This window comes from Lissotriton vulgaris, unplaced genomic scaffold (assembly GCF_964263255.1).
Source record: "Lissotriton vulgaris unplaced genomic scaffold, aLisVul1.2 SCAFFOLD_292, whole genome shotgun sequence".
Lineage (NCBI taxonomy): Eukaryota > Metazoa > Chordata > Amphibia > Caudata > Salamandridae > Lissotriton > Lissotriton vulgaris.
Genome location: NW_028249215.1, coordinates 1,134,239 through 1,161,850, shown reverse-complemented (window position 1 = coordinate 1,161,850; position 27,612 = coordinate 1,134,239). Strand labels below are relative to the sequence as shown.

At 46.3% G+C, this 27,612-nt stretch overlaps 1 protein-coding gene across 2 annotated transcripts in view; it reads left to right on the top strand.

Annotated features, from left to right (window-relative positions):
* LOC147663659 (GRB2-associated-binding protein 2-like) overlaps positions 1–27,612 on the top strand; it is a 504,795-nt gene that overhangs the window by 172,710 nt on the left and 304,473 nt on the right. The window contains exon 2 of one of the 2 annotated variants that reach the window (XM_086950288.1): positions 23,378–23,476. The exons of the other annotated variant lie outside the window; for it this stretch is intronic. Within the exon in view, the coding sequence (XP_086806414.1) occupies positions 23,378–23,476 (99 nt within the window). The remainder of the gene's footprint in view (positions 1–23,377; positions 23,477–27,612) is intronic. 2 annotated transcript variants of the gene reach the window in all.

Here is a 27,612-nt window from a genome sequence, read left to right as displayed (position 1 = left end):
CATTCTCTCCGGCGACCTGCCATCTGCCCAGCTGCTGGGCTCACTGTGGTACCCTGGCATCCATAAAGCAGCAACTGTGTTCCTTAATTCAGTGGTACAGCTGATGATGGCGCATTTGCCGCGGTCTCTCCGCGGTGATGAGGCAATACTTGCAAAATCCTCAAAGTTTGAGCCAGAAAATAAATCTTGCAAGTTTTGCTGTGCTGGGAAGCTGTTTTTATTTAATTTCCCTTTTTTCTTCTTGGAGGGCTTTATTTCTTAGCGCCCCTCCTGCCCATATTATTGTCGATTCTTTGCACAACTTTGTAAAGACTTTAATGAAAAACAGCGCTGTTGACATTGAGCTTTAGAGTGGTGTACTACGTTTTATGTTGTTGTTGCTTTTGGTCCACCCATCATTGTTCCAGCAGCTGATGAAATCTCGTAAAGTAGAACTGTCCCATCTTGTCCAGGAGGACAGGACCCATGCCAGATTTTGACTTTAACCAGAGGCAGTGTGAAGGATTTCTGTTTAACTTAATTGTATGTGTATTTTAAGTAAAGTTCCTAGAAATCTGTTGGTCCGGTCTTCCTGGACCTACACTGGACTCCACTGCGTTACCTAATTTACTGAAGGATGTTTCATAAGAGCAGCACACCCATCTGGTCATTCCCCAATCTGCCCAGTCGCCTGAGTCAGTTGCCCTCTGTCCCCCACACCTGAGCCACTTCTCTGCGATCCCCATCTGCTCTCTTAAATATTCCTCTACCCCACTATCTCCCTATCTGCCCTTCTCTGCAATATCCGCCTACCCATCTACCTATACCGTTGCCCCACCCTCCACCATCTGCCCCCACCTTAGACAATCTCTACAATCCCCACCTGCCCTGCTACCTATGTCACTCCCTACCATTTTCCATCTGCCCCTCACCTTCTCTGCCAGTCTTCATTTGCCCCCTTCTATCCACTTAACGGGTGTGCGTGCACACACAATAATTTGTGGAAGTTTGTGGCCTTAAATGGCTCAGTATCAGTACATTTATTGTGTATATATATATATATATATATATATATATATATATATTTACATACACATATATAGTCAGCGATTGATAACATGCCTGTTCAGGGCCGGCTTTAGCGTTGAAGTTGCCCGGTGCGACAAATGTTTGTTGGTGCCCCCCAATGACCTCTTTCGCTGCTGATTCCATCCCTACCTAACAGTGCCTTAAGTCTCCATAACCACTCCTTTTTACATGCATTTCTTTTGTTTTATAGCGCAACTCATGCCAGTGTAGGTTGTCAGAGCACTTTACATCACACACGCATATAAAGACAATGAATCACATGAGTGTGAATCAATGTATAGGAAATATTACATCAGACAGAGGACTACAAGGTGTAGGAGTCACATGTCATCTACGCTGGTTGGCAGTACAGTTTAAGAGTGCTTGGCCTGGAGGAGGATAAACCCAGAATTTAAAAAGTAGCACCGTGGTTAAGGGTTGTCCTTACTAATAGGAATTGATTTCTATCCAAATTATCCCCTTTTGTAACATTAGGATAATGAAAGGCTGGTAAAGAAAACATAATTCTCTAACCTATACATTGTATTTACATGCAGCTCTTTGATCACAGTTAATAGCTCACTGTTCTATGTTAGGATTACAACCTTTAACCCTTTGCACGTGTCCGGAATTTCCCCGCGGCGCTGGAAAATTCCACACATGCGTAGATCGGACAGCTCCCGGCCGTCCGACGCACAAGCCCACCGTAACGTCGGATGGCCGGGGGGCGTCCGACGCATGGAAGGGGATAAACTACAAGTAACAAAAGAGCCTTTCTGACAAAAGCAGTAACCCACTGACCTATTTACATTATAGGCACTTTGTGATTTACAGGGTACACCTTCTTTGCAGCAGGCATATTAACCCTCTGTGCTACCTTATGATGAGTCAAAAATTCTACTGGGCAAAACTCGATCTCTCTCCAGGAAGAACATTAATCACTGGAGATATATTGTCATTTTTATTGTTGCCTGGAAATGACTGGAGGCAAAGAAGCTGCAGCAGGTGCTTTTACACCCAGAATACATTTAAAAGCACAGCGCCCCCGAAGTCAGCGCCGAGTGCCATGGCACCGGTCGCACCACCCTGGAACCGGCCCAGGCTGTTTTTTTTCTGCAGAGAGGCTGTCGGCTTGAAGACACCCTGAAGCTGCCTCCTTGGTGGTTTGCTGGGGCTATTTCAGAATCTCACATACATAAATACCTGTGAGTAAGCTTTAAATAATTTAGAATCTTAGAAATGTTGGAGCAATGCCTGTAAGTAGGCTTCATACAGAGCCTTTTTGTCCAACTGATGAAGCTCAGTGTATCAGAATTCTCAAACACTCTCTGAAGATTGTATTTGCTTGTGTTTTGGTCCCTGGCCTGGTGTTTTGTGTCTTTCTGTCCGTTGTATCTTTTTCACTACACATCTGCTGTGTCATGTTGAATGTCAAATGACATTGGTGGTAAGCATTGTTTATGTTTATGTAATTTGTATTGCGCGACAAATACACTAAGGTGTCTCGGCGCATCACAGGGTTAGCATCATTCCTCGTGCTCACATGTCTACTGTCAATCAAAAGGTCAACACACTTGTTTTTGGTTCGAAATTTCTCGACATTCAGTAGTACATGACCTTTCCATAGACTGTTTTTTTTTTTTTTTTTTTTAACTGATGCATGATCTTAAGGGATCATCTACAAATAGACTTTGCTCTTACTAAAACTGATATTAACCCAACGCTGGGACTGAATTGCAAGTGCTGGTGCAATGTCTGCAGTTGGATCAATAAACTTACTGGAAATCTGCGAAGATCTATATTTAGCTCTGAGAAACACCCCACACATTGAATTATGTCTCATCAACCTATATGATGAATTTGTAAAATCCAAATGCACTCCTTCCGTCAAGTAAATCGCGATATTTTATAAAAGCACCAGGGGACTGTAATTTAGGGCCCTAATTCAGTCATTATGCAAATGTGCGAGATATGTCTTGATCATTATGCCATCTTCCCAGGCATTTCCCAGCGGTCTGAAGAAAAATTTCCGGGAACCAATGTAAACCGCGATGTCTGGAAAGTCAGCCATCCTGTCTGTGAACCAGCGGGTTTGGGTATAACCTTTTTGTGATGCTATATTTTCTTTTAAACGAGATAATGAATGAATTTTGGTTCCCCCATGTGCATCATTATATCAAATGGCAAGCCACTCTAACAATTTTTTTTTTAAGTTTGTCGCAAGTATCTATTACGCAGAAGATGGTTTCGCATAACAGTTACTAATTCTAGGGTACTCTTGTGCTATACCATTGTGCATACACATATGGTGCAAATTTAAATTTGCAGTGAAGAATTGGGCAAACGTTTGCCAGTTTGTATAGCAAAGCTTTGCACAAGTTAAACTTGAACAGGAATATTTCCCTGTGGTTTGTTGTCCTTGCCTCTGGACGCTAGAGTGAAAGTTATCTCAGATGTGCAGCCCTGCCAAGTGCCACGCATTGTAAGTGACACTAACACATTCCAGTGCTGGTTCCTGCATCACTGCATTGAAATGCATTATCACGCGTTTACAGCTCCTCTTTGCCCCTCGGAGTTGCTTAAGCTCTTGTTAGCGTGAAGGCCGGACTGGGAACGCTGCGAGGGGGGGGGGGGCTGCGCGTGGAAAACACTGCAGCTGCTTTTGTTACAGGGGGCTGATATTGCAGCTATGCTGCAAAACTGGCCTCCGGTTATAAAAACGGCCCCCAGGGGTCGAAAACCGGCACCCGCCCTGGCGGCTCACCGGAGAAACGGCTGCTGCCCGCTACTGCCAGTCTGGTCCTGCTAAGCACGACAGTGTGATTACCACTATGTGGTACGATTCCCAGTATCAGCTGTGAGCCTGCAGCCCTGGGTACACATCCTGAGCCTCCAAGCTCGAGAAAAGGAGAGGTTGTCATTAGGGGTGGGCGGAATTTATGTGTTAGCGCTACGCAAAGCTCTGCGAAACGGTAAAAATCTCAGCGAGCACGCAAAAGTTCTGCGAACACGCAGAATTGCTTGTTCCGCCCGTTCGCGGTGCTTTTTTTCCTGTTCGCGAACGCTGTTTGCGTGCTTGGGGACAAATATCTTGCGTACACGCATTTTGAAAGCGCGAACAAGCAAAAAATTCTGCTAAGTCGCGGATTGCGGAATTTTTAGCAATTCTGCATTCTCCGTCGAACGCGAGATTACCCAAATTCCGCGAGCTGAACGGAATTTACCGCCCAGGTCTAGTTGTCATAGATAAACTGACACCTTATCATGACACATTTGGTGGTGGCGGCTGAGATTTTGGCTCAGCTTCTCCCTCCTCCCTTTATTGCTGGCAAACTCTGGCTGTAGGAAGAAGTCATAACAATTGCAGACTCCTTTGGCCTTTGTGCACACGAGGAACCTGTGCTCTGTCCCTTGACTGGCTGCTACAGTCCTAGTATCCTTTCTTTGTCAAACTTGTCCTCATGCAGTTACCAGAGGCTAAGACTTCTCATGTAAGTGGTCTAGATTTTTATTGTAGATGGAGCAAAATGATATTCCATTAAATAAAACCAAGAACTTTTTTGTACAGCGCAGATCATGAACTCACATATTTGAAGAAGCTCGAATATGTAATCATGAAGAAAAATGAGGAACAGTGATATTAAATATTTGCTTAGAATCACACAGTTTGGTGAAGTTGGGAAGCCGGGATTTCACATTGCACAATTTAGCCACTAAACAGGGCTCATCCAGAGCTTCATAATGCTCAAACGGGGAGAGTTTACACTGTGGGTCTGTTTTAATAGACTTCATAGTTTGGTTTACTTTGTTAGTGTCACTTGACATGTCACGCATTCAGCAATGGGAGGTCACTCATATGTGCACTGAAGTCATGGAAATGTCACACATGAGCAGTCTGAATACTCGGCAGCTATGCATGTGGTGAAAATTAAGCAGAAAATAACTTGCGCAGTGCAAAGGTGATACTTTGCAACCTTCACGAAAATCGAAAGTCTGGAACTTGAGAGGGGAAAAAACTCAAAACTTTGACCGCTGGGACTGCGCGCCCCTAGACATAACCTCTCACTGAAGAGGAAATGTCCTTATGGGTTCATTAATCAATAAGGAGTGACCGAGAAGGGAGGGAGTTTCCTGCGAGCTAATGGCTGGCTTGTGTTGCTGCTCGGGCCGGGCATTAATTAACAGGAAATGCCGATCGTGAGGTCATTTTCCGTAGTATTAGCATCAAAGCCGATATGAAGCAGCTATTTGTGTGCGTTACAAAGGGGCTGGCAGGAAACCCTGATCTCGAGCGCGGCGTCTCGCGGATGAAAAGACATTGCACGCTGTGCCGTGGGCGCGTGAGGCTGAGAGCGGAAACGGGCCGCTGTCCTCGCGCGCTTCCTACTTCCCATGGACGCGCGCGCCAAGGGCCCCCATTCCAGGTGCCGCGATCATTCAAGGAGTTTGCGCAGAGATCAGAATTCAGAGTTGGGTTTTTAAATTTCACTTATAGCGCTTACTACCCATGATGAGGCGCGATACTGATAAGAAACCTGCAGTTTCCACCCTGACCCATTTCACCAGGAGAGACATGGCAAACATTTGGAGAGGCTAAAAATGCCGATAAAAAGGAGAAACATGAAAAAATCGGTTGTGGGAAATGTCAATTTCAGACCTTATGCCTCATTCAAGGCTGGAAAACTCAGAATGGACACCATTTATCGCCCTGGGTAAATACTACAATCCCAGGGTCACAATATTTACAGGGTGGAATAAATACAGCTCCTATTTTGCAGGGCCTAAAATCGGAGCTCGGGTTTCCCCCATTGCTGAATTCCTGTGATTATTTCCCTGTGTGATTCTGGAATTCTGGATAATTTCGAAACAACAGCCCTTACCAAAATATGTCGATTGCTCTGAAAGTTTTATGGAGAAATCGTCAAAACAACAGTTGTTGATAATGTTGCAATCTTAAAAGTTTTTTGTAGGGGGGGGGTTATTTTTAGAGATGGGATGCGACTGCTATTAATGCTTATGAGAATTCAATGTTTACTTGAGCACATATACACTGGTATATTTGCTCATGGGAAGATGCCTGCTCTGTGTAATTACTATTTTTTGGCCTTTTTTCTCCATTTTTTTCATGGAGAAACCCCTTCGCCTAAATTCCACTAATTTTGGAGGTAGGTTTTTCCTTGCTGGTCCCATTCGAGATGCATATTTACTTCCGTCTTTCGCAGGAGTAATATTCTGACAGAGTTTGGCGCTGTAATGGGCTGTGAAAATACTCTGAATGGGTTCAAACATGTAGGTTATTGGAAGATCTCAAAGTCCCTTCGTCATTACCACCCGGGAGCACACATTCCCTACCCCTGGGAGCATATTTACTCAAATGCACAAATACATATGAGAAATTATTTTTACGAGTGCGAACCAGGCTTTGTGAATCCCAAATGCGGATTCCTTTATACTTGTAAAACTGGCCATTTATTTGAGTACTTGTGTCCAAGTGCGATTAAGGTTGGTGAACAAATGTAGCTTTTTGTGAACTGCGCCCTTAAATTTTGTGCTGGGCCGAGTGCCAGTTCCCAAGCTTGCTGCTACAGTTTTAATAGTAATCCTCTGTAGGCGTGGAATGCTATGCGATTTAGTGCTCGTTTTTTGCACCTTAGCTTGAGAGAGAGGCAGTTTCTGTGACTCAGGTGTCTCCGGTGAGGGGGCAGAAGGGAGCTGGTGGGGCAGTCTCATGGATAGGTAATGCTAAAAGTGTCTCAGGTGAGGAGGCGCAGGTGGGAGACGGAGGGGCAGTGGCATTGGTAGGAGGGTAGATGGGACTGCGGAGAGGTGTCTGAGGTTAGGGGGCATGTAAGGTTTGCAGAGAAGTGTCTCAGGTGATGGACAAATGGGAGGTGGTGGGTAAGAAGCATAGGTAGGTGATGCAAAGAAGTGTCTAGGGTGAGGGGGCAGGTGGGAGACGGTGAGCAGTGGCATAGGTAGTAGGGTAGGCGGAATTGAATGCAGAGGCGCAACTAGAGCCAAATTTCGGGAGGGCTAATAAAAATGTTGGGGGCTATTTCTTCCAGCAATAGTCAGAGTGGAGATGCAGGGGCTCTAAGAAGGGGTGAGAAAAACAACAAAGCCTCGTTAACAAGTAAATGGTCTTTTAAAGCCCTGTGGAGTACTCGGGTGCGGCTGCAATAAGGCGGACGCCCGACCAGCCAGCCCACCGCAGCTCAAAAACTGTCTTTGTCTGTGCCCGGGAAGCTGTCTAAGCCTGGGCTGACACACACGACGGGTGGGGGAGAGTTGGGGCTGAAGCCCTTTGAGCCCAATGGGCATTGCATGCCTGATTGCATGTAAGGGCAGATGGGAGACAGTGGGGTGGAGGAATAGGTAAGAGGGCAGACTGGGATCGCAGAAGAGTGGCTCAGGTGTGGAGGACAGAGGGCAACTGACTGAGGCGACGGGGCAGACGGGGAATGACCAGACTGGTGTGCTGCTCTTATAAAACATCCTTCATTAAATAAAGTAACACAGTGGAGTCTAATGTAGGTCCAGGAGGGCCGGAAACAACAGATTTCTAGGAACTCCACTCAAAATACATAGAGTTAAGCTAAACAGATATCCTTTTCACAGCCTCTGGTTAACCCCTTCGCTGCGCGCGTCGGCCAACGGCCGTCACGAGCATTACCTGGCTAGTGCTGCGCACTTCCGTTGGCTGACGCGGCCCCGCCCACTCTTCAGAACTCCCGCACCGCGGTGGTATTTGCGCTGCGGTTAAGGAGTTAAAGTCAAAATCTGGCATGGATCCTGTCCTCCTGGGTCTAGGTGAGACATCCCTGAGGGAAAAGCTGTGCTTGTAAAAATAGTGAGGCTTTTGGTACTTTACGAGATAGCATTAGCCGCTGGAACAATGATGGGTGGACCAAAAGCAGCAACAACAAGCGTTGTACGCCACTCTCAAGCTTCATGTCAACAGAGCTGTTTTTCATTAATTAAAAAAAATCTCTACAGAGTTGAGCAAAGCATTGACAATAACATGGGGAGGAGGGGCGCTAAGGAATAGAGCCCTACAAGAAGAATAAAGGTCAATGGAATGAAAACAATTTTCCAGCACAACAAAAAGTACTCACAATATTTCTTTTCTGGTTCAAACCTTGAGGGCAGATCCAGGCCACCTTTTCAAGCTAACAATATAGACTGCGTAAAGATTCTGAATTTGTTTCAGTGAATATTACATCATCATTATGATTATCATGTAGATATCCTGAAAATATGGTGTGGACCAAGGCTGTACACCCTTGGCTATCAATTCTGCACAAGGATCATCGGCTGAAGATGGCGCGACCTCCTCTCAGCCGTGTCGCACTGGGAAGGCACCAAAAATTGGCATGTGGCGCTATATAAAATGTCCGCGTGAAGTAAACATTCATTTTGTGTGCAGTATACCTTCAAGCAGGAAACTGTTATTGTAATCTAACCTGTTTATGTAGTAGTTTCATAATGCTGAAAGTGAGTGACAGGTTGAAATGAACCATCAAGAAAGTGAACCGCTCCATGAAGTATTAGCAGTGACAGGCGAGCGCTATAAATACTACCCCATATAACAGTGTGATTTTATCATAAGAAACCTCAAATCCAATATGTTGTATATCTGATAGCAATGGTTAGCAAGACCATTTTCTCATTAAACTGCTCATAATTTTCCTTTCGGACTCGTTCTGTTGAATGGGCAAAGTAAAAAACGGGGTGCAAACACCCAGTTTTTCACTTTGCACACATTGCTCGTGCATTTTCCTCCAGGTCCTGTGTAGAGGACGTTGCACAGGAAGGCCTGTACTAGGCAGAATGCACAGCAACAGCCCTCGAGTTTCCTTGTCCGACGGTTGAGTAGCTCATCCAGTCCAAGCATTTTCTTTGCATTCAGTGATTTTGAGTCACTCCGTCTGGACTACACGCCCCAGAATGCAAAGGGAAACAAAGCTGGTCTGGATGAACTACTTGCACGACCATGGAACAACTTTATTCTTTTATAAATCCGGGAGCACCTGGTCATGCAAGCATTAGCTAAACTCAAACAGACAATGCGCTGTGATGCCATAACCAATGGTAGTTAGCGCTATACAAACGCAAATAACATAAGTGATCAGTGTGGAAAGCAATCAGACCCAATCAGTGATTTGATTGGTTGCAGTTGAGAGGAACACAGGCAACGTGAAATGAAAACAAAAAACGCCCGGAGATGTGCCTATTTTCGGCTAGAAGGGTGTCATCTGCCTTTGACCCAGTATTGCAACATGCCTTCGCGTGGAAGCAAACCGAGGGCAAGAACACGCCAGCTGAGAGCCAGACTTCTGCTTCAAAACAGGTTTGAAGGCTGCCAGGAATGAGGCCTAGTCGCTTGTGGAGGCCGCCGGCCGGGCCTGTGGTAATCTCGGTCTCACGCGCCGAGCCTCGTGAACCCAGGTCCCCTCTGCCCTGACGCCATTTGCTCCAGTTTCTTTCTGCTTTGTTAGGTCTCGCCTGTCGATGCGCATGCGCATCGAGCAAGGCGAGAGTATTGGGACTTATCTACTCTTTATCTAACTTGCAAGGAATCGTGGCGATTCCTTGCAGTGCCCGTGACTTTTAAGCTCAATGCGCATGCGCATTGAGCTTAAAAGCGCGTGCACATGCCCCAGCCGCCTGCCTTGCCTACTCTCCCGCCCCCTCACTTCTTGATTGCACGGCCGCTAGGCCGTGCCTCCCCTACTCCTCCTCCTACTCTCCTCCCCTCCCGTCTGTTCCAGCACTCCTCCCACACCCCCGCTCCGCCCCCTCACTCTCTCTGCCCGCCCGCTCTCCACTCTATCAGGCAGCCAGCCGCACTCCTCCCACACCCCCGCTCCGCCCCCTCACTCTCTCTGCCCGCCCGCTCTCCACTCCATCAGGCAGCCAGCTTCAGGAGAGCAATCTGCGGGGTGCCGCCATTTTAGCAGCACGGGCTTTCCCGATCACTCTATTAAACTGTGAACGGCTCACTCACCGTTGACCACTTTGTAAGGTGAGATTATAGCAACCGAGGCCTGCATGCTCCGATATAGAAAGGCAAGCATCCCATTTCCTTTACATTGTTAATATTGACCACGCAGCCCATTTCAAATGCTCTCAGGTCTTGAAAATGGTTAAGCTAAGTGGCAGCGAGAGATTATGACTTGTCTAAGATCACTCTTTGTGGTGGAGCATATGGAAGCTAGTATTAAACTGGTGCCTCCTAGTTTCACAGTTCATATATCGGTCACAAATCCTGCATTTGGACACATATTTTTGTGTGCAGACTAAAGGAAGCTTCGCCGCTCTAGCAAAGCACTCTTTACAAATCCAGGTTAAAAAAATGCAGTTTTCAGTTGTGGGGTTTCCTTCTCGTTGTAGCTTGAGGGGGGGGGGGGGGGGGGCAGCAAACTCCTTGCCTGCACCCTTACCCCCCCCCCCCCCCCCCCCCATCTGCCGCTCCCGGCCATGCAATTAGCCATGCAACACATCCCGGCCCCCTTTCGTGAAGCGCCCTGACACCCCGGGGAAAGTCCACTCCCACAAAATGCACAAACCAATCACCCCCTGACTTTCGACCACGCTCCGTCATTCCCATCATCCCGCGTCGAACACCATCCTACATGTGAATGTTATACAGTGAACTGTCTTATGTACTTTGTTAACTCGAACGGACTTTCGTTCACTTTGCACTAAGTCGTCATATTCCCCCAGCACATCCGCGTTACACACTCCCTTCTCTGTCCTCCATTCTGCTCACTACCACTGCCGATCTGTGTTTCTGCTGACCCTTGCCTCCTTATTCGACTATGGGGGGGGGGGGGGAGCGTTCTCAACTTCTTGCCGGCACTTCCAAGGCTCCTTGCACCCTTCGCCCCCTCCTCCCCACCCCCCTTATCTGCCGCTCCCTGCTATGCCTGGTGGAGTGGGCTCCGCGGCCCCCCCAAACCCCCACTTCGCCCGCCCTTACCCTCCGTGGCCCTCCCTGCTCTCTTCCTCCTACAAATTCCTTTCCTCATTCCCTGCCTCCTGTCAGTAACCACCTACGCTGTGCCTTCCCTGGCCGCCCAATCCCGCCCCCCACCTTGTGGCACCCTCACCGTCCCCCCGCCCCCTGTTCCTCTCTCCCCCTCCCCCAACCCCCCCCCAGCCCAAACCCGCCTGAATTTCGCCGGGACCGCGCCGTACATTGTAAACCTCCTTCGTTCAACTTCGTGCTATCCCTTCCTGGCAAGGTGCAACTTCTTCCGTTCACTCTGCTAGGACCCCCCAAAGGCAACCCAGTTCCGTGTTACCCAATCTAAGCCTCATTCCTGCCGTAAACCTTTACTGCCTATGCGCCATGAGTGCCAACCCAACATCTGCTGATGCTCCACATACTTAGCTCTTCTTTATTCCGCTCCCTTTGCATTGGAGGCCTATTCTATGAATAGCACTTAACTGCACGTCTCTCCCACGCGCCCATAACCCTAACTCCCCACTTTCTGTCTCCTGGACGGCCCCAAACCCAATTCATCCCTCCTTTGACCCGCCATCCGCCCCCCATTATGCTTCCTCGCTTGGCGCCCTTTTCCGCCATCCTCGTATGTCCGTTCTTGCGCCTCCCATAGTCCCTCCGCACCTTCCTTACCTAACCCTCCCCCAACATCCCCCCATCCTCTAAGCGCTGTAAATTAAGGCAAATCAATGAACTGCGACTTAGCCTTTCCGCCTCGAGAAGGTCACAGAGTGAGTCAGCTGGGGGCCAGTTTATTGCCTATGAAAACCCCGTATGTGAGTTCCGTTTGGTGCTGTCCTTTATGCGTTGGTACTTGTGACTTTTAACTTAAACCTATTTTTATTTCTCCCCCTTCATACTGCCGGACAAAAACAGTGACAGTTCCCTCTGCTATCACTTCTCATCCGCTTGAATGTAGCCCTGGTTCTGTGTGTTTTTCTGCGCTTTGTTTATTTTACCCGCTCCGCCCCCTCCCCTGCCCGCCGTGTCGCATTTTTTTTTAAATCCCCACTTCCCCCCTACCCCCCAGCAATGCCAACACTGAAGCCGTGCTCTGCTGCTTGTTTTTTTCTTCCTCACTTCTAGCTGCTGCAATTCCAGTCCAGCAGCCTGGGCGACGGAGGGAGCATTTGCAAGCAGAGCTGCTCCCATTTGCAATCAATTTCCGTAGAATTTGCCAATGATTTAAATGCTTACTTTTTTCCGCATTTTTGTTAGCACAGAGCTGTGGCATTATCGAACCGCCGTCGATCTCTTTCTGCTTACTCAACAAGGCGCACTGTTGACAAACACTGATGAGCCAACTGGTTTAACGAGGATAGCGATGTTGGCCACCCCTCACCCTCACTCACCCTCACCCTCACTCACCCTCAACCCCTCACCCTCAATACCTCACCCTCAACACCTCACCCTCACTCACTCACCCTCAACGCCTCACCCTCAACCCCTCACTCACCCTCACCCTCACTCACCCTCACTCACCCTCACTCACCCTCACTCACCCTCAACCCCTCACTCACACTCACTCATCCTCACTCACCCTCAAACCCTCACCCTCACCCACCCGCAAACCCTCACCCTAACTCACACTCACCCTCACTCACCCTCAACCCCTCACTCACCCTCAACCCCTCACTCACCCTCACTCACCCTCACTCACCCTCACTCACCCTCACACACCCTCACCCTCACCCTCACTCACCCTCAACCCCTCACCCTCACACAGTGCAATAGGTCTCAGAGCATTTGAGTTACAGCTTTTAGAATTGTTTATGGCTTTTTTTATTTGTAATTCTTTAGCATTGATAAAGATTTACAAAAAAAACCCATAAACAATTCTAAAAGCACTAACTCTAATGCTGCGAGACCTATTGCATTTCCAATGCTTGTTTTTGTTGTTGTCCCGCGCGCCCAGCTCTTGGCGGGAACCTGCCTGGCGCTGGGCTGAGTTTACAGCCTTTCTCCAGCACGTTCTGAGTTTGAATTAAATTCCCAGACCCGACAGTGCACTGAAACCAAGTGACTCTATACCAGTGACACCTTCAACCAGTCGTGGTTTTTGAGGTCTGCACGTCCAGGCATGGAATGAACTTACTTTCCACATACCATTTTTTCCTGACTTGATGCCTTTTAGGAAAGCACTAACTACTTGTCTCTTTAACAACTATATTCTGCCATTTTATTTTTGTCCTTTGTTTGACTTTTTACATTTGAGCTAAGCGCCAGGACACCTTCGGATAACCACTGCATTGTATACATTTATATAACATAACACTGTACCTTTATAGTGAAGTTTTAACAGACCTGCCAACTTACACACTGCCACTGTGTGTCACAAATCAGCCGTCTTGAAAGGGCCACCCAGTAAATTGCAGTTATCACATTGTAAACATAAGGACACCCCTTCTACTTGTAGTTTATAAAGGTACAAACAGTGCTGCAAGTACCAGCATGCAAGAAATCTGTCTTCGGTGAGCTATCCGTGAATGGACCGGAGAAACTTTAGAGCTTTGACAAAGGCAAGATGTGACCAAGGACCTCTGGGCAGCTGTGGCAGCAATCCAAATGCCCAGTGTAGGCTATTTTTTTTTTACGTCTAGCTATTGTTTGTTTAAAAACAAATATATCCATAATATATATACATGAAGGAGCTTTTGTTCGCCTGACTTCATTCATTGGTCTGTTAAATTGTCATTCAGATTTTGCATCTGCCCGCCTCAGCATGAATTGAGGGGCAATGGGTCAGCTTCCTTGGCTTTGAGTGAATGCACAAAGCCTGTTCACACTGTTCACAGCCACTGAAAACAGTTCATGTCTCTTCAATGCTAAACCCTAAGTGTGCTTTACAATTTCAGTTCTTTTTTTGTGTGTTAACTTTCAATATTAGCTATTTATTTTTCCTGCATTCAGGTGGCCAGATAGATTGTCATTTATTTTGTGTCTCCTTTTTAAAGTTGTTGAGGCCCCGATTACGATGTTTGGCGGATCGCAACCGACCGACCGTCGGTTGTGGTCCGACTTACACCTGCCATTGCAGTCTGCCCACCGCACTACGATGATGCAGGTGGGTGATCGGGCCGGGTACCATCCACCACGCTTGAGCCCGTCGGAGCATCGGAAACACACATAATGACGGCGGTACCAGCCTCAGCTCCGCCGTCAGGATTATGATGTCACTTTCCGACAACCTGTCCATGTCGACCTTTCCAACATGGAAAGCCTCTCTAAAGTGACTTTGGGGTCCACTAGTAAGGCCCACCTCCCTCCGAGGCCTCAGCAGTGGGTGCCCCCCTAAACGTTCCTGCACTATGTGGCACACTGTGCAGGGATGTTTAAAAACATCCATTTTACAATGGTAGCTTGTGCGGCGGGCAGGCTTGTGCTGCACGCCTTTTCTGCCCAAGCTACCATTGTAATATGGATGTTTCCAACCCCCCATACGGCGGTCACATCCAAATTGTTTGGTCGGAACAGCCAACCTGTGGTCGGGTGGTTCCAGTCCGCTAGGGTGTCGGGCAGACGCAAGTCATCCCAACATCGTAATGATGCTCTAAGTCATGGGTACCCACAAACTTTCTCTCGGGGCCAAATTTACAGTGTGGTTTGAGGCCGAGGGCCGCACCGGTGGGGGCGGGGTCAGTGGGGGATGGGGGCAGGGCTAGAGCTAAAACAAAAAACTGGACCATGATATAAACACAGCCCCCTGCAGCGGATGCATTCGTCCACTGAGCCACTAGACCCGGCATACACACATCTCTCTATCTCTCTTTCCCTCTCTCTATCTCTCTTTCCCTCTCTCTCTCTGTCTCCCTCCCTCCCTCTCTCTCGCCCTCTGTCTGTCTCCCTCTCTCTCTTTCCCTCTGTCTCCCTTCCTCTGTCTCCTTCCCTCTGTCCCCCGCTGTCGGTCTCCCTCCCTCTATCTCCCTCACTCTGTCTCCCCCCACTCTGTCTCCCCCCACTCTGTCTCCCCCCACTCTGTCTCCCCCCACTCGGTCTCCCTCACTCTTATCTCCCTCCCTCCGTCTCCCCCCTACCTCCCTCTCCCCCCCCCTCTCTATCTCCCTCCAGGGCCCTGTAACAAAATCGGCCGAAAACCGGCCCTGGCAAAGAGTTTGGCGGCACCCACAACCCCCAGGGGGGAGGGCCGGCTTGAGCACTTTGCCAGGGCCAGTTTTGGTTCCCAGTCCGGCCCTGTCTCCCTCCCTCTGTCTCCCTCCGTCTGTCTCTCTCCCTCCCTCCCTCTGCCTCCCTCCCTCCCTCTGTCTCCCTCCCTTTGCCTGTCTCCCTCCCTCTGTCTCTCTCCCTCCCTCTGTCTCCCTCACTCCCTCTGTCTCCCTCCCTTTGCCTGTCTCCCTCCATCTGTCTCCCTCTCCACCTCCCTGTCTCTCTGTCTGTATATGTCTCTGCCTCTATCTGTCTGTCCCTGTCTCTGCCTCTATCTGTCCCTGCCTCTAATTCTGTCTCCATCTCTGTCTGTCTCTGTCTGTCTCTGTCACAGTCTGCCTCTGCCTCTATATGTCTCTACCTCTATCTGTCTGTCTGTCTCTGCCTGTCTCTCTGTCTGTCTCTGTCTCTATCTGTCTCTGCCTCTAACTGTCTCTGCCTATCTCTGTCTGTCTCTGTCTCTATCTGTCCCCGTCTATATCTGTCTCTATCTGTCTCTGTCTGTCCCTGTCTCTAGCTCTGTCTGTCCCTGTCTGTATCTCTTCTGCCTCTGTCTGTTTCTGTCTCTATCTGTCTTTGTGTCTCTCTGTCTCTGTCCAAACAGGAAGCTTCCCAAAATGCCCTTTTAAAAGTTAGCTGGGAAAGCGCTTACAGCTGACTTTTAAAGGGCCTTTTGGGAAGCTACCTGAAGGTGCCCTTACGTCACAGAGACGGGCAGTAAACACAGAAGATGACCACAGGAGCATACGTAGTGAATACCTATTTAATACGTATTCACTACGTATGCTCCTGCGGTCATCTTCTGTGTTTACTGCCGGCCGTGGAAACGTCAAGGTAAGCTCCGCGGGCCGCCAGTGAAGGTGTGTCGGGCCTGCGGGCCGTACTATGAGTACCAGTGCCCAAGTGTTTAAGTGGCATTGTAACATTGCAGCTGCCTGTGATTTGAATACTTGGTTAGGTGGTTATTTATGTTTGTCTTTTTCATAAATACAAATAATAAAATTCCTGGCACAGATGAAAGGCTTTTATATTTATCCAAAAAAATCAGTACTAAAATGACCATATTAAACCATTTCAATGCATACTTATAGTAGCCATCTTTAGATGGTCACATGTTTTCTTTATTTTTTTTCTTTTACTCTTTGTAGCACATTATCCCACCCCAAAAAAAAGCCTAACCATCGCATCAGTTAGCCAAGATCAGTTCTTTTGAATTTACTAGTGCTTGTTTCAGTGGAAGTGATTTAGGCCCAGAGGGCTTTCATGGACAGACCCTGTATTTGACTGGTGCTCTTGTTGTGTAAGTCGTATATCCACTCTAGAGGAAACAGAGTTGTCAGTCGGTCAAGTGGTTTGAACCTCTATTTTTAGTCTGTTTCCTGCAGCACTGGATGTCAGGAAGTCTTTTTGTTCTTTGGGACATGTTAACTCATTTCCTGGACCTTTCCTCTGTGTGTTGTTTTCTTTTAAATGAACCCAAGCATTTTTTTCACCATTACTTTTCTTTATTTAGTGTCACAAACTGCTTAGCACTTATTTACTCAAAGTTTTTTGGGCCAGATCATGGTTTTGGGTTTTACTGTGGGTGTCAATGACCGCTAGTACTGCTCAACCCCTAAACCCTCTTCAAAAAGTTCAGATTTAATGACAATTGGCTTCTTATGATGTAAATTTTTTTTTTTGAGTATTAGTCGTGTTTATGTACATCACATTTATGAAAATGCCGAAGTCTGGTTCACTGGCAAAAAAGAAGGACGTACTTAAATACCGCTAATATAAGAGTAGTTAGCGGTTTTCCATTCTTTTTGATTAGGTGAAATACTGCATTTTAAAGCATGCAAGGCCAGTAATATTAGTAAAACATCTAATAATGTTAATTGGTTAATATAAAGTAAATTAAACTCATCATTTCAAAGTTCAATAGTCAATGATTTGGTAAAATGTGATACGATTTAAGAGGAACTTTACAAGGATAATTAGGGATTCTTCACATTTTCCAGATAAAGCCTATGTTTCAAATGTTTACATGCCTAATCCCTATCATACCTGGTGCCCGGCAACAGCAAACTAAAATCCAGATGCCCATCCATAGGTATTCCCTACCTCCACACGTCCAACAAAACGTTACGATAGCCTCATACGACCAGCAGTAGGTTTCGGCAACTTCTTCATGCTCGGTACTATGTGTTGCGGCCTTCATATGACCTGTATCTTGATATGCCAGTCTCTGTGCCCAGATACAGTTAGTACCACACACCACATGCCCAGCTAAAGGGAATGCTAGTCTCATACGACCAGCAGTAAGTTTAGCCAACCTCTCAACCTCTACATGCTCTGTACTATGTGTTGCAGCATTCATATGCCTTGCATCTGAATATGCCAGTCTCTGTGCCCACCTACAGGTAGTACCACACACCACATGCCCAGCAGCGTTTAGGCCCTGCCTCCTTATGCCAAGCACGATTCAAAAAGGGGGTGGTGATGAGTGTCTGAATTAAGCAGACCACTCTTACCCAGTCAAGAGATTAGGGCTTGATCCATCAGAAATGAGGACAACAGCCCCCCTTTTCTGAATCGTTTTTGTCCACCATAAGCGTGGAAGGGTATACTCAGATGTGAGTCCCTTGCTCATTGCACCATCAGGATTCAAGCAAGCCGGGCCGAAGACGGCTGAAATGCCAGAAACCGGTCCCCGGTAGCTTGTTTCCTTCCCAGTATAAGAATTGGCTTGGTAGTTTGGTCTGCCCTGTTCCCATGATGCACTGGGCCAGGGACAGACTAATTTGCATATAGCCAGGTTCTGAGCTGGGATGGTGCAGTGAGCTAAAAAACGGTGATGGATCAAGCCCTGATCTTTGGACTGGGTAAGAGTGGTCTGCTTAATTCAGACACTCTGTTCATCACCACCCCCTTTTCTGAATCATTTTTGTCCACCATAAGCGTGGAAGGGTATACTCAGATGTGAGTCCCTTGCTCATTGCACCATCAAGATTCATGCAAGCCGGGCCGAAGACGGCTGAAATGCCAGAAACCGGTCCCCGGTAGCTTGTTTTCTTCCCAGTATAAGAATTGGCTTGGTAGTTTGGTCTGCCCTGTTCCCATGATGCACTGGGCCAGGGACAGACTAATTTGCATATAGCCAGGTTCTGAGCTGGGATGGTGCAGTGAGCTAAAAAACGGTGATGGATCAAGCCCTGATCTTTGGACTGGGTAAGAGTGGTCTACTTAATTCAGACACTCTGTTCATCACCACCCCCTTTTCTGAATCATTTTTGTCCACTATAAGCATGAAAGGGTATACTCAGATGTGAGTCCCTTGCTCATTGCACCATCATGATTCATGCAAGCCGGGCCGAAGACGGCTGAAATGCCAGAAACCGGTCCCCGGTAGCTTGTTTCCTTCCCAGTATAAGAATTGGCTTGGTAGTTTGGTCTGCCCTGTTCCCATGATGCACTGGGCCAGGGACAGACTAATTTGCATATAGCCAGGTTCTGAGCTGGGATGGTGCAGTGAGCTAAAAAACGGTGATGGATCAAGCCCTGATCTTTGGACTGGGTAAGAGTGGTCTGCTTAATTCAGACACTCTGTTCATCACCACCCCCTTTTCTGAATCGTTTTTGTCCACCATAAGCGTGGAAGGGTATACTCAGATGTGAGTCCCTTGCTCATTGCACCATCAGGATTCAAGCAAGCCGGGCCGAAGACGGCTGAAATGCCAGAAACCGGTCCCCGGTAGCTTGTTTCCTTCCCAGTATAAGAATTGGCTTGGTAGTTTGGTCTGCCCTGTTCCCATGATGCACTGGGACAGGGACAGACTAATTTGCATATAGCCAGGTTCTGAGCTGGGATGGTGCAGTGAGCTAAAAAACGGTGATGGATCAAGCCCTGATCTTTGGACTGGGTAAGAGTGGTCTGCTTAATTCAGACACTCTGTTCATCACCACCCCCTTTTCTGAATCATTTTTGTCCACCATAAGCGTGGAAGGGTATACTCAGATGTGAGTCCCTTGCTCATTGCACCATCAGGATTCAAGCAAGCCGGGCCGAAGACGGCTGAAATGCCAGAAACCGGTCCCCGGAAGCTTGTTTCCTTCCCAGTATAAGAATTGGCTTGGTAGTTTGGTCTGCCCTGTTCCCATGATGCACTGGGCCAGGGTCAGACTAATTTGCATATAGCCAAGTTCTGAGCTGGGATGGTGCAGTGAGCTAAAAAACGGTGATGGATCAAGCCCTGATCTTTGGACTGGGTAAGAGTGGTCTGCTTAATTCAGACACTCTGTTCATCACCACCCCCTTTTCTGAATCATTTTTGTCCACCATAAGCGTGGAAGGGTATACTCAGATGTGAGTCCCTTGCTCATTGCACCATCAGGATTCAAGCAAGCCGGGCCGAAGACGGCTGAAATGCCAGAAACCGGTCCCCGGAAGCTTGTTTCCTTCCCAGTATAAGAATTGGCTTGGTAGTTTGGTCTGCCCTGTTCCCATGATGCACTGGGCCAGGGTCAGACTAATTTGCATATAGCCAAGTTCTGAGCTGGGATGGTGCAGTGAGCTAAAAAACGGTGATGGATCAAGCCCTGATCTTTGGACTGGGTAAGAGTGGTCTGCTTAATTCAGACACTCTGTTCATCACCACCCCCTTTTCTGAATCATTTTTGTCCACCATAAGCGTGGAAGGGTATACTCAGATGTGAGTCCCTTGCTCATTGCACCATCAGGATTCAAGCAAGCCGGGCCGAAGACGGCTGAAATGCCAGAAACCGGTCCCCGGAAGCTTGTTTCCTTCCCAGTATAAGAATTGGCTTGGTAGTTTGGTCTGCCCTGTTCCCATGATGCACTGGGCCAGGGTCAGACTAATTTGCATATAGCCAAGTTCTGAGCTGGGATGGTGCAGTGAGCTAAAAAACGGTGATGGATCAAGCCCTGATCTTTGGACTGGGTAAGAGTGGTCTGCTTAATTCAGACACTCTGTTCATCACCACCCCCTTTTCTGAATCCTTATGCCAAGCGACAGGCAATGCCAGTGTCCTCATCCAAAAACCAAGTAATGCCAAATAGTCTGAAGATGCCCAGCAACATGCATGGTCGGTCTCCACATGCCCACTAATATGTATAGTAGCAGCAGGACAGTAACATGTATGCCCTGCTGTGTATGTACCCACTACAAACTAATGGGGAAACCTAATAAAGGTCAAAGAACCTGGGTGCAATGCAATACGAACAACAAGCGGTCCTAACGTATCTCCTCGGACAGACTCAAAAGTTGTGACTCTAATAATTCAATTTGCTGATTATAGGCTGTACTTCGTCAAAAGCAGCACACACCTCTGAATGAAGTACATCAGAACATTTCAGCGTTATAATATGGTAAGGACATCTCATATTTTATTGAGGCGCTGCTGCTATCCGTCTACTTCTTATATTCAGACTTGTACAAAAGCATTAAAGTTACAAAGGAGGCAGATCATTGTCAACTTACACTTAGTGGCATGCGCCTAGTACACTGTCCGCTTACTAGTGTGCATGCTGCTTCAATAACACTGAGATTGGTGCCACTGGGAAGGCCATAGATTTGCAACAGAAAATGCTGCAAGACTGTCCTTCAGTGCTCCACATTTAAAGACACCTTCCATGTCAAAGAGGAACTGAACAGAGATGGGCGTCGGCTAACTCATTTGCATACGAAAGGCCATGATCCTCTGCAAACATCACAATATGATCGCTTCCTTGCAGGGTATGATGGTGTGTTATTGTAATGCTGTGTGTGGGTGTCAGAGCGCGACAGCTAGCGAGAGAGTCTCTGCGGTGGCAGTATGTTTGATGTTGCTTACTCTAAGTTGGCAGAGGATAGCCTCCTTAGACTAGCTGGTTGTGGAACAGGTTTGTCTAGTCACATGTGTGGCTTTTGGGACAACAGCATTCATTGCATAGACTAAACACCTCATTAGACAATTTATTAGTCTGTTTGTCTCAAGGGTGAAGGACTACCTTCTTATGAAAGTGCAGAAAGGGGGAGTGGGCAGAGGTAGTTAATAAACATAGAGTTAACCTGATTGAAGACAATTTCTTCTCAGTGTTAAGCATGATTTTATTAAGGTCTGACCTATCAAATGCAAAATTCTTAAAAATCTCTCTCTTCTCTTTCCCTCCATTCATTGGTTTGTTGTAGTGTCATTCATATTTTGTTTCCACCTATAATGTTGATGATAATGATAATTACGCACTTATATAGCGCACAACTACCCGGAGGCATCTCGGCGCTTGTACGAATACCGCTGAGGAACCCTTCCTGGACTTTCCCTGTGAGGAGCCCACTCCTGGGCACCCGCAAGGGGAAGTCCGGCATCCTCAGCGCTGTTGGGGCCGTTGTGGAGATTAAGCAAGCTATTGCCCAGAGGTGCAGAGTGGGGCTCATGATCAGAATAGGCACCGAGGCGAGAATGATCAGGTCCAAAGAAATTGAGCCCAAGACCCTCCGAGGCGGGAATTGAACCCTGGTCCCGGCCAGACTACTGCATCAGGGTCTGCCGCTCTAACCATTGAGCCACACTTCTCTACCTACCACATCATACAGCATGGCACAATGGGCCAGTCCACTTCATTAATTGCCTCTCTTCAGGCGACATCATTTTGCCTGTGTAGGTGTGCGCAGCCACCCCAAAAAGAATCCTTTTTTTTGCCAGGACTGGTGGGCCACGCCATTGTGTTTTTATACCAGTTATGTGTGGATTGACAGCATATAATGTTGCTTGTAATGCAGACAATGCAGTTTTTCGATAAGATGCCATAACAAAGTATAATTCACGATTCTCCTCAAGCAACAGTTCTGTGTTTTGTTTGCCTATGCAAACTCTTGCATGCATTTCTGACAAGATATTTCATGTAAAAGCCTCTTTTAAATTCTCTTCTTTGATGCTGTATGATGCTTTTTAGGTCTCGCCTAAGACAGTATATGCTCTGTCTGTTGCAGCACATGTTATCTGTCAGTGGTCTTACAGCCTGCCCACTCTTCCTGCTGGTTGGCTTCATTGTCACTCATCCGCTTGCTTCTTCTTCATCAGCTTCCGAAAGTTTTCCTTCCTCTTGTTCTCTTTATTTCTCTCCTGGTGTGTGGATGCATTACCTGTGTCCTGCCACTGCTAAATTTTCAGGCGCTATTCTTTTATTGTTTAGGTGCTCTAAATGATGGTGTGTGTTTTCCAGCTATCTTCCATGTGTACTTCTCCCACCCTCCCTCCGTGTCCCTCTTTCTTGCGCTACCGAGATGTCATTCCTGCGTCCTCCCAAGCCCAATTTTTCTTGCTTGCCTATTGCCCCCTTGTCTGTTTGCACCCCAAGTTGCCCGCCTTCCCACTTTAGATGTCCGTTTGCTCACCAGGCTCTCTCACCTCCATTGTTTGTGTTTCCCCATCTTATCCCAGCCTCCCTCGGTTGTCTGTTTGCTACCCAGCCACTCCTGCCTGTGGTCCTTTGTCTGCTTGCTTTTCCAGCCCCTAACATCCACCCGCCCTTGTCCTATTGTCTCTCGCGTGTCCTCTCCCCACCTGCGTTTTCTCCTGCCCCCAGTGTTGCCTTATCCTCCAGTCGCTCCTGTCTGTATTTTAATTATTAATGCAAGCTGCATTGTATTACTTTTATAAAAAAGTATTTCTAGCCATGCTGCGCAGCATAGCTAAAAATCATTGCCAAAGACAATCTCATTCATGGGCGAGACCCATTGGCTTTGTCAATGCATGTTTGATATTGTGATATTGTTATGATCTTTTATGTTTGTTTCTGTCCCACCATCATTTCAGTTTTTTTGTCATTTTAATCGCTATTCATATTATTGCTATGATCAATTGGATTACAGCTGAGATATATGTACCCTTGAAAAACCACTTAACACTAAGCACATTTTGGCTCCATTGGCAACTAAATCAACAAATATGTTTCAGTATGATTCAGCGTTGCTTTCCCGCCTTTTTCTGAACTATGCCATTTTTCTCTATGGCCCATCCCTCCAGACACTCCAATTAGGCAAGTAAGGTTGAATAACCAATTGTGTTGATTGCTGTAGGCATGTGTACAGGGGAAGTAATGTCACCACATCCTTGTCTGCCTCAAGCAGGGGTTCTGTTAGCCATCCAATAAGGCTGATCCCATTTTTCTTCTAGATCAGAAGCCCGACTGCCAGTCACCCAGCAGCTCGCATTCCCGAATGTGATTTATTTGCTGTTCTGCTGCTGCCTTCTCACTGGTTTTTGGTAAGAAAGGTATGTTACTGATGGACAGTAGTTGGTGTTGGTGGCAAAGGCTGGGTGTTCTGCTGGCTTCAGCTTATTCGTATATTTTTGCTGAAAATGTATTTCACTTTGGGCAGAAGTCCTGAAAAACATATCTGAACCTTTAAGGCAGGCATCCTTGCTTCTTTCTGCTTACCTGTAGCTTGTATGGAGAGGTGTTGCGGTCAAGAAGAAACATTCACTTGTTTATCTATGGAGTCTCCTAAGCTGGAGGGAGTGTTTCCAGCCTCTACAACTTAAAGGCTTTTCCTCCGTTTAAATCTTGCCTTAGAAGCACCATCAGCACAGTATTCAGACATGGCTGACAATCTAGACCTCTGGAACAGCATACAGAAGAATCCAAACCGAAATCCAAGCAAAAAATGAAATTAGAATAAAACCGAGTTGGGAGCGACAAATCAGTCGCAAAAAAGACTACAACTGCATTGCGACGCAGGGCGGCGTTCTAGAGGCATTCTTAAATAGGGCTATAGAACTGAAAGTTTGCAACGGAAAATGTGGCTGACATCTTGGATTGGTTTCATAACCTAGAAAATATAGCAAGGTATCGAGATAGAATGGTTTCTTGGAAAAGAATGATCTGGAATAGATTTAGAGTTCCATTGTAGAACTCTACCAGCTACATCTGCAAAATTAACCCTAGAACCCTCACACTTTCTCTGCCATTGTTCAACCAGGAGAGACGTGTTGCAAGAATTGACCAGTTCTCGAGGTCACAGGAGACCACAAACCCTCCAAGAGGAAAAACCAAAAAGACACCACACAAATGCAGAATTTGGGGCAGCAGCCACACCCTGCTCCCTACCTCGAAGTGCAGTGTGTCTTCTTTCTGTGAGGGTAGCACATCAGACATTTACCATGAGCCACCACCACCGAGGCATGACGGTACCCTTCCTGTTCCATAGGGAATGAATAGAGAGGTCAGTTGTTGCAGCAAATTAGCTGTAGGGCATACTCAGTCAAACAAAGTGTTAGTTTCTTGACATTAACCTTGGAGGACATTTTCTCTAGACACAAAATGGGGAAACCCTTTGATACACCAGGCCTTTATACACACTGCTTTTGTCCAAGAGTATGCCTGACAGTCTTGGAAACTGAGGAGTAAGTCATAAATAAGTCACACCTACTCACAGATGTTATGAATCAGTCCCTGAGTAATATGTCTCAGAATTCATTCTTCGGAATGGATTAATAATATGCGTATTCCCTCTGTTCCGCTATGAAGATTTATATATAAAAATATCTGAACTCCACTGGAGATGACTACGAAGTACCTGGAGACACTCAGAAAGAATCTCTAGCGTACAGCGTGTTTGCAACAGGCGCAAAGTTTCGTGGAGCTATTTTCAGTGTTGATTCATAGTTTGCATTCTGATGTCAGCCACACAGATGCATATCACTGTTGAGTTTAATACACTTAATTATTAAGAACCTAAAGACTGATAGATCTGTGTTCAGTATGATGGATCAGTTACACTCAAATATTTCAGAGTGTAAACCACATTTGGAGTGAAAGGGTTAAAAGGCAAGGAAACATGTCAAGCAAGTTGCTGTCAGCTTGTATGTAGGAAATTGAAGTGTTCCTAAACTGCAAGTATTCAGCACAACTGCTTGTACTTAATTTATAAAGTTAATAAATAAATAAAATGTAAGGGTCCCGCAGTTTTTCTCCCATGTTGCTGAATGCCAGGGCTGCTGATTCCAGGGCTTCCTTGTCTTCATGCCATCTCATGCCACTTTCTTCTGCTGCCCTAGTCTTCCTAGCTCTTACTCTCACTCGTCTTACGGGTTCTTTTTCATCCTTGCGCTCTCCCTCACTGCTTTTCAATCGTTCTCCATTTTCTGCCTTTTTCTTTCTTACTCCGTGTCAATTTCATATGATGAAAAATATGTCAAGGCCCTCAAGCAAATATGTGGGTACATCCCCTTGCAAACACCGGCACAGATTAAGCAATGCAACTGTACTATTCTCAAGTGCTTGTTTCAGAAGGTCTAGGAACAAAGGTAGAAAATGTATGTTTGAAATTAGTGTCTTTCATAGGACAGTAGTGTGTTTAGTGTCAATATGTTTAGGTTAAGTACATCGAGATGAAAATTAGGTTTTGTTGCAAAAATCTTATCTAGCAGTCTTATTGGCTGATCGATTGATACATACTCATTACTAAGTAGGCATGGAAGCTGTGATGCAATAACCTGATTTCTGGTGCATTGAATTGGTGACGAAAGCACATTCCAAAGATCTCCTCTTCTCCGCCTCAGCGTGATTATTGAATGAAAGCACAGCACTGGGTATCTGAGGTAGGCAGTGATAGCCAGAAGAGACATGCGAACTCGAGTATATGTAATGCGGGATGGGTTAACAGTCTTGGTTGCTCCGTCACAACGGGGAAGGATATCCTGTACGCCGAAATATAAATCCCATAGGATATAGTGGGATTTAAATTTCAGTAGATGGGATATCCTTCACCGCTGTGACCTACTAACCTGTCTGCCAAGATCGAAATCGGGTCCGTAGACCTCAGAATTCGTACCTACAAGAATAAGTGCCCTTGTTGGAATCTTTCTACAGGTCAATGAAACAGGGGGTGGAAGGAGAGAGTAAGTGCATGATGAGTGAGAATAGGGTGGACTCAATCATAGGGATCTGAGCTCCTGGTCTGAATATCATATACGGGTTGAGGTTGCATAGACTTTAGATTGCAAAGGACAGTACTGCTGTCAAAACTTTCATTATTTGCAAATATTTGTTTCCTACTCCTTGTCTTCAATTTTCAGTATATATTTCCTCTGTCTTTGACTTGAATAAACACACCGACTAGCTTGTACTAGTTGAAGTTGTAAAACAAATGTTTTGGATTGATTTGTAAACTGTTTTTAATTCAATTACTATTCTTGTATTGTGTGGTGGAATCATGTGACAGGACACAGGACATACCGCACATTCCACGCGCTCTGCATGGTGTCCTTTCTTTGCCTCCCCAGCATTTCTCACATGTCATTTGAGATTCTTGCTGGATAAAGTCTTTCAAATTCTGCTTTCTCTGGTGAGCTGTTAGCATTACATAAAATCAGAGGTTTGAAAATAATGCATCTTGGCAGGCAGGAATCCAACCTTGCCAGCCAGTATTCTTTACCCTCACCCTAAACGGGAGAATGTAAAGTCATATAGCTGTGACTATGCATTCAGGAGTTTAGGTCAATTGATGAAGTGAAATGAATTGAAAGATTCCATATTGGCCTCTAAACCAGACTTAGGAAAGTAGTGGGTGATATCTATAGGCCATAAAATGTTAAGCCCTTCCTATGTCATTTGATGAAAATGCAGTAATGCTTTATAATTGGAATTTAAACCCTATCTATAGTATATCAGTGAAATAAGGTGAATGATAACCTTTTCTAAATCAGGAGAACAGACAGCATATTTTATCCATTTAGAGTGCATAGCCAGTTGAACCTTTCTAGTTTGATGTTAAATAGTTTTTGTTATAATAATAAAAATGCAATTTTAAGCTTTTTGTGTTGAAAACTAATGTGCAGTATAACTATATTCCTGGGCGAGATTGAACACTCTTTTATTCTAGTTTCTGTAAGACAGTTACACTTCTGCTGGAAGTTAACGCATTTATACGATTTTAATGACTGTATATGAAATTATAATGGTTATACCAAAAAGCAATGAGCATTGATTTAGTTGGAACACACTTGTCTTTTGAGAGCAGCTATCCAAAGGAAGAACATCAACAAGCATACCATTAAAGACAGGCCTCTGTCCCTTAAATACAAAACGTTTTTAATGGGAATGCAACAGTGTGAAATGTGGCGGTGTCCTGTGACTTACTTGTGTACCTCAGGTGGAAAAGAAGAAAAATTAAAGATTCTGATACATAAATATATCTTACATAAAGTAGTGTTCTGCCTCATCTACCACCAGCCCCCCTTGGACAGATGGAACATATCCTACTCTTGTTAGATCCAATTAAATTTATCTCCATGGAGGTCTACCATCCCTGTGATATTAAGAGGCCTTGAAGCTCGACAGGAATGGAGTTTAGTGTGGAGGAAATACGTACCCCTTCCTGTTGAGCATCACACCAAGCCCCTCCCAA